Source organism: Macrotis lagotis, chromosome 4 (genome assembly GCF_037893015.1).
Source record: "Macrotis lagotis isolate mMagLag1 chromosome 4, bilby.v1.9.chrom.fasta, whole genome shotgun sequence".
NCBI lineage: Eukaryota > Metazoa > Chordata > Mammalia > Peramelemorphia > Peramelidae > Macrotis > Macrotis lagotis.
Window position 1 is genome coordinate 244,282,630 of NC_133661.1, and position 14,507 is coordinate 244,297,136.

The window sequence follows — 14,507 nt, forward strand, 5'->3', positions numbered from 1 at the left end:
CAAAAGAAAGGAAAGGGAGAACGAAGAAAAGGAAGAATGAAAGAAAGGAAAAACAAAAGAAAAAGAAAAGAAAGGAAGGAAGGAAGAAAGAAAAAGAAAGAAAGAAAGAAAAAAGAAAGAAAGAAAGAAAGAAAGAAAGAAAGAAAGAAAGAAAGAAAGAAAGAGGAGAAAGGTAGGTAAATTGGTAGGTAGGTGGGTAAGTAGGTATATTAATTAAATGAGATCTAATTTCAGATCTTGCCTCAGGTGCTTGCAAGCTGAATAACCTTGAAAAAGTTGCTTTGTCTCTCTCAGTCTCAGTTTTCTCACCTATAATAGGATCTATAAAATAGGATAACAAAACCTATCTCACAGGATCACATAAAACAATACAAAGTACTATATAATATAGATACTATAGAATATAGTACTATAGAATATAAAGTACTACAGAATATAGATACTATAGAATATAGTACTATAGAATATAAAGTACTATATAAAGTGTTATATAAATGTTAGCTATTCTTAGGATCCAAGATTGCTTTTTCACTGGATCACAATTTGATCATGAAAGCAATAGGTGCCTGGGCAGGGATGGAAAAGGGAAGAGTAATGCTGAAATGGAAGATAACAAGGGAATAATAACCCTTCATCCATTTCACAGTCTGACTAGGGACAATCCTATTTCTAAGAGGTTAAGGGAAATAATCTGGAGATTACTCAAAGAGCAGCTGCCACAAACTGGTCCAGTTTCTCATTCTGGCTGGAGGTTCATCCCATACCCCCAGGAGTAGTTTTCTTCTTGGTCATGCCTGTCCAGACTTTGTGTTCTACATCTCTTTTACCATATGGATAGGGAATTAGTGGCAGATTTGACTACTGATAGGACAAGATGGAATGAAGCAGGTTACAAGAAAGTCATTTAGCTTGAGGCTTCACAATTATCATACTCACCTAGGAATATTTGTCTCAGAATATCATGGGAAACAACTTCATCTGTGAAACCTTACAAGTGAACTCAAATCCTGTGATTATAACTAAGTCAATCATCATTTAGGAAATAAGAGGAAGGATGCCACTATCTGTGTATTGTTGACTTAATAGCATGCCTAGGAGTGTATTTGCATGAGAAAAACACTGGTTGATTTGGATTGATACTGAATTACAAATGTGAATTTAGAATCAGGAAGGAAGGAAGGAAGGAAGGAAGGAAGGAAGGAAGGAAGGAAGGAAGGAAGGAAGGAAGGAAGGAAGGAAGGATAGAAGCCTATGTCTGAACAGATGCCAAATGACAGCAAAATCTTTGTTACCAAGGCAGGGGTTAAAGTCAACAAAGGTATCTGTAGAAGAACCTATGAACTTTTAAAAAAAATAAAATTTAAATTGTTAACTGAATTTGATTTGCACTTAATTTAAACTTCCCAATTATCCCATTTTAAACTTCTTTTAAAGTGTAATATTTCTATCCAGTACCTTAAATAGGTGTCACTTCTTACACATTTCAAAGCATTCTTTTTTTTTTTTTTTTAGGTTTTTGCAAGGCAAATGGAGTTAAGTGGCTTGCCCAAGGCCACACAGCTAGGTTAATTACTAAGTGTCTGTAGCCGGCTTTGAACTCAGGTACTCCTGAATCTGCTGCTCTATCCACTTCGCCACCTAGCAGCTCCCCCGCCCCCGTTTTTTTGGTTTTTTCAAAGCATTCTTTTCCTAATTTATGAAAGGTTTTTTGTTTTTCAGAAGTGGGAAAATTCCTATGAAAATTTTGCTTAAATATGATTTTCTTTGCATTTCCAATTCCTGGCACATTATCTCAGTATCTTATATAGTAGTTGTATAATAAGATTTTTAACTATATAGAATAAAGACTCTTTCAAAGTATACAGATTTAAAAAAAAAACCCTTCAGAATCTGATGAATATGATATTCACTTTTTAAAAAATATCTCATGTATTTCTTTCCCTTAATCCTAATTCTTCATACCAAAATGACCAAAATGTAAAATGACGAATTTGTAAATGTGTTTACTGTTTAATGACTAATTTGTAAACGTATTTAATGAAAATGTGCATGTACAATATTAACCTGACTGTTCACTGCTGAGGAGGAGAAGGGAGGGTGGAAGGAAATTTTGTAACTTAAAAATATGCATATGGATATGGATAAATGTTGAAAAATTTTCATAACATGTATTTGGAAAAATAAAATTTCAAAAAAAAAACCTCCCAAAGTAGAGATTCCTTTCATTAGTAGATCAATCAACAAGACATTATCAGGCTCCTACTATGTGGCAGGCACTATGCTAGCCACCAAGTACTAAGAATGAAACAAACCCTACTTTCTGTGAATGGAGATTCAAATTTAAATAGAATTTGTGGTTCATTATATATACATATATGTGTGTGTGAATAAAATACCTAATTATATCTAACACACACATATATATAAATACCTTTATATGAAAATCATTTGCCTCATAAAACATTACAAGTTTGATAGCATAAGTATTATTGTTCTCATTTAATAGATGAGAAAATTAAGGCACAGAATAATAAAATGACCTGCCCTTAGTCATACAGCTAATAAATGAGAGTCATGCTTAAAACCAGACCTTCTGACACTGAATCCAATATTCCTACTACTACTACTACTATACTACCCATTTAGGTCTTGACTAGCTACGGGTTTCTAAGTGTTTAATGATTGAGAACATTATTATTATTATTCTTCAGCTTCATCTAAAAATGTTATGTACCTACTGAGTAAGGTAGATGCATGATAGGTGCTAGACAAAGGCATAAAGCTTAGCTATGGCAGAACTAATGCCCTATAGTCTTTACAATCTAATGAAGAAGACAAGACAAACAAATGCAGCTGTAATTACGATACATAGTATTACATGTAAAGTGCAGTAGACCTTGAGGGGAAAAGGTCTTTACTAACCAATGGTAGGAATAGTTCTAAAGTCTAGTTCCTCCATACTTTATATAGTGGAATCTGTGCCTAGGACAGGTTCATAGAATAAATCTATTAATGTTCAGCTAATGTTCAACAGTATAGTTCTTAAGCATGGCAGATAATTGTGGTGTTAATGTTTATTGCCAATGTTGTACTAAAGTTTAAGATATCTTTCAGAAGCCAGAGAATCCAACAAGAGCCTTTGTTATGAGGAGTCCTTTCCAAATCTCCTGACAATAGTCCTTCCCTCTTTTTCTTGACAAGATGATCTCTCTGGGCTAGCAGTCATCTAGCCTCCCCACTCCACTGTGACTTAGACCCATTCTTCTTTTCCCAGTAGTGTTTAATTAGGTTCTCCAATGCCTTTCAGGTGGACCAAAGGACTTGAATATATATATGTTCTCCAGACCTTCAAACATTGTCATTTAATCTGCCCATGAATTCTGAGGAGTAGCCACTCTAGACACTGACTATCTTCCTGCAGCTGAACCTTCTCTACGATGTTTCCCCACAAATAAAATGTGAGTTTCCTGTCTCTCTTTTCTATTTATGTCCCCAGTACTTATAATACAACCACAGATTTTTAAACATATTTTCATTAATTCATTTATATGTCTTTTCTATACACACACACACACACACACACACACACACACACACACACACACACAAAGACATGACTCCATGACTGTGCATCTTCTGTACATTTCATGACATTATGCTGATATTGATAGCTTTTGCTGACTGTCCTTTGGCTAGCTTTTCTCTCTCTCTCTCTCTCTCTCTCTCTCTCTCTCTCTCTCTTGCGCGCGCGCGCTCACAAGCCCTTGTATTTTCCTCCAGGTTTATACTTTCTGATGCCATCCTTTATTCCATTTATCCTAAATAATTCCTTGTTTAAAATGTGTTCCTGCATGTTCATGTCCATCATTCACCTCTCCATTGTCCTTTGGGTGATATTTCAGTGGTTCGGAGCCAATATTGTTCCATGATTCATAGCTATATAACATCACTAAAAGATATTGGTTTCAGAAATATGGGCCTTTGCTTCAGGGAGAAGCTTGGGGATCATTAAAAGAATGTTGTTAGGACTCAAAGACAAGGCAGTCAGCATTACTCTTCCTGTTCAATTCCAGATCCAGCTCACAGACCATTTGCAATGTCTGTCCAAGATATATGCTTGCTGCTTGTGTGTTTATTTTTTATGTTGTCATTTTTATGGTGTCATGTATGTGTATGTATATATATATATATATATATATATATATATATATATATATATATATATATATATATATATATACAAACCCCAATAAGTAAACTCTATAGCATGACACCAAATCAGTTGTATATCTTAGACCTCCATGGTCAGTTGAGTCTATTTTTTAAGTGATTATGAATCTAATCTAAAAGGCTCATAGGCTCTCCAGTGTCTGATGAAATATGAATAATGTCATTCAAAACCATAGGGAAGCAGGGCATAGCCAAGATGGCAGCGTGAAGGTAGCATTTCCCAGGAACTCCCCCCCACCAAAAAAACTCCAAAAGCCAACAAATGTTGACTCTATCCAAAATTTAGAGGGGCAGAACCCACAGAAAGACTGAGTGACACATTTTCCCAGCCCAAGATAACTTAGAAGTTCTATGGGAAAGGTATGTTTCACTGGGGGGGAGGTTGGGAAAAAAGCCATGGCCACAGTGCAGAGCAGCCCAGCCCAGTCCAGAGATCACCAGCAACAGCTTGAAGTGGGTAGTGAGAGAATGCTGCTATGCCAGAATGAGGGTGGAGCACGGAGCACAAGCCGCAGAATCTGCAGCGAGAATCTGGAGAAAGCAGCCTGTGCTCCCAGAGACGGTAAGGGAAGTCTGCAGAGATTTCTCTGCTCTCCCTCTCGATAGGACTCTACTGCTAGCCTGCACTCAGATGCAGTTTGCAGTTTGGGCTTCCATAATAAGTAGCTAAGCTGGATCCCTCCTTATAGCTCCAGGGCAGAAGGAAGTACAAGGTCCATCTACATATCAAAGCACAAGCAAGAGAGCATAAGACACTGGAGGAATAAAGTTCCCAGTAGAGTGACCCAAAAAAACCCCCAAAGCCTTGGAAGTGCTGTCTTGGGCTGAGGAAATGAGTAAGCAGAAAGAGAAGAATCTGACCATTACTTTAGTCCCATGGAAAATCAAAACACATACTCAGATGATGACAAAATCGAAGCTTCCATATCCAAAACCTCCAAGGAAAATAGAAAATGGGCTCAGACTATGGATGAGCTCAAAAAAGACTTTGAAAAGCAATTAAGGGAGATGGAGGAAAAATTGGGAGGAGAAATGAGAGCGATGCAGAAAAATCATGAAAACCAAATCAACAGCTTGGTGAAAGATATATAAAAAAATACTGAAGAAAATAATATGTTAAAAACCAGTTTAGGCCTAATGGAAAAAAGCAAAACAAAAGGCAAATGAGGAGAAGAATGTCTTAAGAAAGAGGAACTGGGCATCTGGAAAAGGAAATAAAAAAGCTCTCTGAAGAAAATAACTCCTTCAAATGCAGAATGGAACTAAAGGAAGTTGATGACTCTGCAAGAAATCAGGAAGAAATAAAACTCTTCCAAAAAAGCCAAAAATTAGAAGAAGATGTGGAAATAATCTCATTGGAAAAACAACCAACCAGGGGTAGCTAGGTGTCGTAGTGGATAAAGCACCGGCCTTGGAGTCAGGAGGACCTGGGTTCAAATCTGGTCTCAGACACTTAATAATTACCTAGCTGTGTGGCCTTGGGCAAACCACTTAACCCCATTTGCCTTGCAAAAACCTAAAAAACAAAAACAAACAAAAAAAAAAACAACAAACCTAGAAAACAGATAGAGAAGAAATAATTTCAAAATTATTGGGCTTTCTGAAAGCCATGATCAGGAGAAGAGCCTAGACTTCATTTTTCAAGAAATAATACAGCAAAATTGTCCTGAGATCCTAGAAGCAGAGGGTAAAATAGAAATCGAGAGAATTCACTGGTCACCTCCTGAAAGAGATCCCAAAAGAAAAACTTCCAGGAATATTATAGCCAAACTCTAAAACTCCCAAATCAAAGAGAAAATTCTAAAAGTTGCCAGAAAGAAACAATTCAACTACTGAGGCTCCATAGTCAGGATTACACAGGATCTGATAGCATCTCCATTAAGGGCTCATAAGGGATTGGAATATTATATTCCAAAAGGCAAAAGATTTTGGTTTACAACCAAGAATCAACGACTCAGCAAAACTGAACATTCTCTTTCAAGGAAAAAGGATGGATTTTCAATGAAACAGGACTTTTAAACTTTCCTATTGAAACAACCAGAGCTGAACAGAAATTTGATCTCCAAGTACAGGATTCTGGTGAACCATGGGGGGTGTGGGGGAAGAGAAGGACTAACTATGATGAACTTAATGATATTGAACTGTTTGTATTCCTGCATGGAAAGAAGATATTGATAACTCATATGAAATTTCTCATTTATAAGAACTGTTAGAAGGAGTATATATAGGCAGGACATAGGAAGGAGCAGAATATAATGCCAAATCCTTTCATTTATCCTTTGTAACAATTCATATATGCCCCTTCTCTCTGACACTGCCACTATCCTCATGTTGACCCTCATTATCTCATAACTAGACTGTAACAGCAGCTTACTATTCCTTCCCTACTTTTCCTTCCTTAAATTATAATGACTCTGGATTACCATCAGGCAAGCCACTTAACCCCACTGCCTTGCAAAAAAAAAAAAAAAAAGAAAAAGAAAAACTAATACAGTACTTCGATATACTTGAGCTTAGTTCAGGTGGGATTCAATGTAGAATATGAGCTTCTCACTAATACTGTGTTGAGATCAGCAGTATTCTATATAAATTTTTTTTTTATCTCAAGCTAACTCAGAATCTATGAATCAAAACTGGACCATAAAGATTTTGTTCGCACCTAACAAAGATCCATTAATTCTCTGAACTCTGAACAACAGAGGCCCATTGGTCTACTGCCTTTTTGTTGTTGTTGTTGTTGTCTCTAAGAAGAATGTCTTCAATTCATAGTCATGAAATACAGTAAATTCTCTCCCAATGTAAAACCTATTCGGCAAAAAAGTATGTTTAGGAAAGAATCCTCTCTTTCACTTTTTTTGGGGGTGGGGGCAAGGCAATCAGGGTGAAATAACTTGTCCAGGATCACACAGCTAGTTAAGTATCAAGCATCTAAGATCAAATTTGAACTCAGGTCCTCTTAACTTCAGTACTGTGCTACCTATTTGATTCTTCTTTTACTCTTGATAGGAAATGTGTGTTTGTGTGTCTAGTTTGGCCAAAAATCTTAACTGTCTATAAGCTTAAGGATTTAACTCTAATCTGATTTATCAGTAGTGCCACTAGTTGCCAAAGAGAATATGATCATATCTAACGCTTGTTTAGCAAGCATACTAAGAGTATACATATGCATAATTGCATTTAATCTTAATGTCAGTCTTCTGTGAAGAACAAGTCGATATTACCATGTCCTTTTTACAAACAAAAAAACTGAGGCACAAACAAATTACATGACCTTCCCTGGTCCCCAGATATACTAGAACTAAAACTCATATTATCATCTTTTCCATCCATTATTCTTTCCATTACAATCTGTAGTTTTCCAAAGGAGGTCAAAGAGTAGACTTAGAAATATTTCACATTGATATATATAATATATATATTTATATATATATATATATATATATATATATATATATATATATATATATATATATATATATATATATTCTTCTTAAATGGTCACATAAGAAGACAATAAAAACCAGATTTAAAAAAATTACCTCTTTGAGACAGCCCATGAAGTTGTTGCTGACAGGTGAGCCTGGTAGGTCGGCAGTACTGGGGCTCCCTCCCACATAAAAGAAGTCATCTGAGCCCAACATTGTGTAGTCCTCTTGAGTGTATCCTGTTGTGGTGAGGATTCCATCCACTGAAATTGTCACCTATTTGAGGGATAGAAGGGGAAAAAAAGAAAATCCCAGCAATGACCTTACAGTCTAGTGAAGGATGTAGTGCTGTCCCTACCTTTCTTATCACTTTTCTTAAAGTTTTGGTGAGGATTCTTGTTTTGGAATGTTCAGCCAAATTCCATTTTCTGGTCTGCCTTCCTTCCCAAGAATAAATCTCTAATTTTCCTTTTCTTAACCTTTTGATAGTTTATTGTTATTGCTAGGCTGAAGACTTGTTCAGCTTTGTTAGGCTCTTTCTTCAGGCAGGCTAGAAGATGGACATCCCTTGTCTCAGGTCATTGTTAAAATGATTATTCATTTTTTTAAAAAATGATTGTTATTTATGGTGGTTAGTGAAAAAAACAGTGAAGGAGACATTTCAACAATGGGGTTTGTTTTTGGTTAGTTTGGGGTTTTCTGTTTGTGTGTTTTTTTGGTTTTAGTTTTTGGCTCACAGCACACTGACAAACATGCATTCAGGGAAAGGAAGGGAGAAAAGTCTCACTTTTGAAATATGTTATGGATGAGGCATGCCATGGACTGTCCCAGGATGTCAACCCCTGACCACCCCTAGCTAATATTATCTTCACCACCACCACCATCACCACCACCACAACCACCACCACCAAAAGAAAAAGAAAAAAAAAATCCCAAACAGAAAGTTGAACTTGTAACAAAGAAAAGATTGAGGTGGTAAATCACCAAAATAAAAAAAAAAGAAAGAAAGAAGTGATTCCCCTCAAAAGAATAGAGAGTGCCCTCACACCCAAAATTCATGAGAAGCAGTGGATAGAAAGAGAAAATAGAGGTCGCAAAGCGTGCACACACCATACTCTGACACGCCCATGCTAAAATTATCTGGAGGCAAGAGAGGAAGAAGAAGAGAGATGAGGGATGGGAAGGCAGAGGAGAAAGTTAAATGAAAGGAAGATTCATTTCACACTTGCATGCACTAAGAAAAATGAAGAACAAAATGGGAACCAAAACTCAAAAAAAAAAAAGATACCCTTCCCCCTTCCTGCCTTCTTGCAAGAGAGAGAGAGAGAGAGAGAGAGAGAGAGAGAGAGAAAGAAAAAAAGTTCAACCCAATCCCAAAATATATGAAGAGTGTGAGGAAAATGAAGGAGGATTAGGAGAAAGAGAGAGAAGAAAATGAAATGAAGTTTATAGAATTTGTTAGTGACAAGTAGGAAAATGAAGGAAACAAATGATAATGCTGATGTTGAAATCACGAGACAGGAACATGCCATGCAGAGATTGAATGGAGGGTGGGGGATGAGGAAGAACACAATTGCAGAAATCGTTTTGGCCACCATTGGGGAGAAAGGTGAAAGAGGGGAATGGGGGTCAGAGAGGGACAGGAAGGAGAGAGACAACTTCCCTAACCAGTTGATCGATGGCAGCCATTGACACAACAAATGGGAAAGAGTAAGGGGAGGGGGGGTGGGGAGAGGGGAGGAAGGGGATAAAGAGTAGCAAGGGGAGAAAAGAAGATTGAAAAAGAGATAAAGAAGGGAGACATCAGCCATAATAAACTTTAGGCTCTAGTGCTCTTCTGAGCTAATCCTTTAGAGATGAAAAGAAAAGAAAGAAAATAACAAAGAAGAGGTACAGAAAGGGAAAAGGGAAGGGAAAAAAGAAGGGAATGGAAGGGAAGTAAAGGGAAGCGGAAAGGAAGGAGAAGGAAATGGAAGGGAAGGAAAGGGAAGGGAAGGGTAGTGAAGAGAAGGAAAATAATGGAAGAGAAGGGAAGGAACAAAGGAAAGGAAGTAAAATAAACTTAGACACTACTCAGTTCTTTAGATCTCTTGGAAAAATAAAGAGAAAAAAGTGAAAAAAAAATGGATTCCCCATTCCACCCCCAAATAAACTAAGTCCCATTTTTCTAGAACAGTGATGTTCTTCTTCAGTTTGTTTTTGTAAAGAAAAGGTTGAAAATATTTGTAAAAGTTGTCTTTATTTAATTTAACAGAAATAAAAGAAGTATAAAGAGGACAAAAGGGGAGCTCAGGGAGGAAAAGGGAGTAAACACACGGCAAACCCAAAAAAAAGAGACAATAAGAATGATATCTACCAGACAATGTAGTTTGTTTACCATAGCGTGTCCAATGCCTGAGTGCTTTGCGGAAAAGGGGGAAGAAAGGAAATTAAAAAATTGTGAACAGAACGATTGTTAATTAAAAAAACTAAAAACAAAGATGAGTCGTTAGGGTGTTAGTACATTAGTCGGTTAGTAAAATGACACATTGCATGAATGATCTCGTGTTAGTCTTTCAAAAAAAGGCACCCAACACAGAAAGAGAGAGAGAGAGGGGAAGACAATGTGAGCAGGACTCTATGGGAAACTGTCACTTTGGGCACAGGGAGAGAAGCCACATTCCTCCCTGCTGCCTCCATTTCCCTCTTTTCTTTTTTTTTCTGATTACCATTCATTCCTTTGTTCCAAATGTCATTCCATTTAAAATCAGCATAATACTTACTTTGCAGGACTTCTCGAGAGCAAAATCTGCCCCTTTTCCCATTCCCACCCCCTAGCACACTTACACTGTAAGAAAAGACTCCATTAAGTTATTGTGCAATATGCTGATATAAATATGTATCTAGGCAGATGTTGCCAAGAACCCAATACATTTGGGACATCCTTTTCCCCTTGCCTGAGAGATTAGAAACAACTGAATCTCACATGTTTTACCTTCTTAGTCTTTACCATCCTTAGAACTCCAGGATGGTATGTAGGTATGAAGTCTGCTCCCTTGATTTTTAGGGACATTGAAGGAATTTAGAGACATTAAAGGAATAAATAAAATACCCTTGCATTCAGAACTCACCATGAAGCTTGTAATTGTCTTCACTGTCCAGTATAAGTCAGAATCTAGTTTATCTGCCATTGGACCAAAAATGGCATCTTTTGGATTCCAATCCCTTCCTGTCCTGGCCCAAAGTCCCTCTATCTTTAGCAGGGTTTTCCATTTTTGCTTTGCTTTTTCTTTTTAAATGTCTTTTGAGATGTGTAGGGTGTGTACCAGGAAAGTTAAATCTTACCCAGAGAACTCTAAAATACAATCTCTTAATAGATTGGATCAGCTCCATTTGCTGCTAATAAAATAAATGCTTGCTAGATTGAATTGGATTACTAAACTGCCAACAGAGCCTTAAACTGGGAAGTTAGTAGTACCACTTTGGCTTATGTAGTCTGGACAATTTGGGGACACAGAGATAAAACAACCCTTATGGTAATGGGGATTAAAGTCCCATGGTTTCAACCACAAGAGGTAAGGGTCTGTGAAAATCAGTCAGAGTTTAATGACCCAGCTCAGGATTCTATACGGCTTGCTTGCATTCAAAACATAAGTAGTTACTGATTTTGATTCTGTCTTTGCTTAAAGACAGAATATGAATCAGAGACTATCCCAAAGACATGTAAAAATAAAAGAAAAAATTGAAACCACTGTCTTTAGCAAAGAATGCCTTGGAGAAACTGAAAGTGATCCTTCAGTTCCTTCAAATAGATTACTTGCTAGGAAAGTAATTTAATCTTCTTGATAAAAATCAGAAAGTTCGCTATTATCTGGCTATTAAATATTTAGGAGTAAACCCATCACCTGCTAGTAGAAAAAACTGGGGGACTCCCAAATCTCTAAACTTATCCTTGGAAAACTTAAAATATGAATCTTTAATTCACTATATTATTTATTATTAATTGATCACACTTTAAAAATCAACTCTTTTCTCCCCCAACTTCTTCATCTCTTCAGAAAAATTCTTTTGGCCACACAGATGTAGTCAGGGGTTCAATGAAGCACGACTGTTTTGGGTACACTTTCCCCATGAGAGTTGAACATTCCTTCTGCCAAGAGATACACAGAATTCAAACAGCTCCTCCAATAGATTTCACTGGAGTGAGAGCAGTGAAAAAATGCTCATGCCATTTTTACTTAAATGAAACCCTGGCATTGGACAGACAAAGTCACCTTCAAGGTATAATGCACAGTCCTGTGAATTATATGGATGTCACAAAGAATGTGGTACCTAGACACAGATGAGATCATAATCTTTATGGAACATAAGGTGCTTTGCATTTTTAGCCACCTACATGGCTGGAAAGTGTTGCAATCACCATTTCACAGATGGGAACCATGATACACAAGGTTAAGTAAGTGACTTGCCCAAGGTCACAGGGAGAGTTTATGTATAATGCTGATGACAGAACCCCAGAGACTTGACTCCATGTCCTGGAACAAGGCTGAGTCTAACTTAAGTGGCTTCCAAAGCTGCCATCAATCAAGTAAAATAATAGTCCAATGAGAGTTAGTTCTTCTCAGCATTAATTACTTCTGTGTCTAAAGAATGATTTCATTTTAAGAGCATGCATTTCTTAAACTTGTTTATAGTATAGATGAAGCCAAATCCATTTTGTCTAAATTAAATATTTCCCAGTAGGTTGCAAGACTAAACCAGGTGAAATATTAGAGTAGTTAGAAAACATTTGTTTGGTTAATGAGGATCATGAAATTGTTTCTACTCCTAATCCAAAAGTACTAGCTCATCACAAGCCAAATACCTCAAGGGTATTGTTGTATACCTGCCAGTCAAAGTTAACAGCCAAAGCAGGAAAAAAGTTCATATTTCCACTTTCCAGCCTGATCCCTACAGTTCAAAAGTATCAGTCCCTAATATTTCAGCAAATGGGAATTTTATATGAGTCCTCTTACTTGCTGAGGTCTCACTAGAAGAAAAAATAAAAATAAAATTTCAGAAAGCATCAAAACTAGAGGTTCTTGACCTCAGAAGAAAATCAGAGTAATGATTCCAAAATGAATTATCTGAATATAATAAGATGATTAGAAGCTGTTAGTTACATAGTGCTTGGTCCCTTCATCACAAATGGAATAACGTCCTGTAGGATGCTTACCTGGCATTCCTTGACCTGAGAAGGGACATTAGGAGTACTGTATAAACTTTTGTTATTCATTCAGCAATATATATCACTCCTTTATCAGCCAGTAAACATATGCAAACTCCTGTCAGTACCCTTGTCTACATATTAAATTAATGGGACACTAAATTGGTCAAGATAAATTGACAAGTCCATTTTGGGAGCACTCACATAGTGTTTACTGATTAATAAGACATCAATAATGCGTCCCATCTGAGTTAGATGATAAATTTATAAACAAGTTTTTTTTTAAATCTCCAATTTGCAACATGAAGACATAGATGCCAGGATATCCACTGACCTTGACTAGAGACATTTAAGGAAATAGAGGGATACGTTTTGATTAGAAATGAAAACAGTTTCCCTCTGATAGGGCTCTTCAGCTAAGAGCGTTGTCACCTGACGGAGTTGCCTGGCTTAGATTAGGCAAGCGATGGGAGTTCCCCAGCACGGACTGAACCAGGAAAAGCTGCTCCAAAGTTGACTTTTTAATTTGGGTCCTTCCACTTTCCAGGCCTCCCAGACAACTGAAGAGTCTCGTAGCCAGAGACATGAGCAATAAAGTAGGACCACGGCACCAAAGAACAGAGAAACAGAGGAATTCAGAGAGATTCTGGCCAATCAATTCCAAAGCTAAAGGGCAAAAGCAAAAAAAAAAAAAAAAAAAGGAAAGGAAGACTTTGGGAAGGTAAGTTAAAATCATGACATCATGGCAATGATTAACTTAATTTAAAAGGAAAACAGAAACAAAAAAAATGAGGAAAAATTACCAAGCAGCAACAAAACACTGTTTCTAATTGAATGTAACAATAATATTACTGATAAGAATCCAATGTAATTAAGGAAATGATTTTAAAGAAAAGCATAGCAAAAGGAGATGAAAGTATTTTTTAAGTTTTATCATCTATTCAACTGAATTTCTTTTCTTAAATAATGAGTGAAAAAATGGAAATTGAACTGTGGAAAGACGTATACCTTGATCATTTTTCTTGTATGATCTTGAAGAAGGGGAGATGTTAGCATATGTCTATAAACTTGTTTGGCATTCCTACACCCTCTCCACCTTCCCCATCATCTGACCCATGAGCTTCTTCCTCAACTGACCTAAGAAGAATGCCTTCCTGGCATTTTTCCCTTTCACCATTACCTGCCGAAGGTTGCGGGTCACTTTGACATCATGCCAGGCGTTGTCATTGAACTTGCCATTCACGGGTTCCACAATGGCCTCAAAGGCCCCTGACCCAAGGTTAATGACTAAGGAGACTGCACCATCTTTCAGAGCCAGGTTGACATAATCAGCTGATTTTCCTGTGTGTAGGATGAGCCCATTACGCTGCCATGTCTTAAAGGAAAGGGTGATCTCGTCACTGCTGCTCTGGATTGGGTTCTGAGACAGGTCATAGCACAGGTACTCGGAGCCCCGGAAGGTGGCCACATTCTCATCTCGTGCTGCAGGCAGAGAAAATAAGGGAGGAAATGAAATGTAGTTAGTACTTGGGTAGTTAGGTTCAAGTCTGCTACAGGTGACAAAAAAATGAATATACTCAGAAGACATCAGTGTCCTAAATAATAACAATTTACCTCTCCCTAATTGCTGCATGTAGTACTCAACTGCAATATAAGAATGCCAAAAA

The 14,507-nt window shown here is 37.1% G+C and overlaps 1 protein-coding gene across 2 annotated transcripts in view; it reads right to left on the reverse strand.

The window, feature by feature from the left end:
• The window catches only part of NRXN3 (neurexin 3), a 1,564,316-nt gene that overhangs the window by 965,556 nt on the left and 584,253 nt on the right, over positions 1-14,507 (reverse strand). For both annotated transcript variants that reach the window (XM_074235619.1, XM_074235620.1), the window contains 2 exons: positions 14,021-14,322; positions 7,770-7,931 (listed from right to left, as the gene is read on the reverse strand). In XM_074235619.1, coding sequence (XP_074091720.1) covers positions 7,770-7,931; positions 14,021-14,322 — 464 coding nt within the window. The remainder of the gene's footprint in view (positions 1-7,769; positions 7,932-14,020; positions 14,323-14,507) is intronic.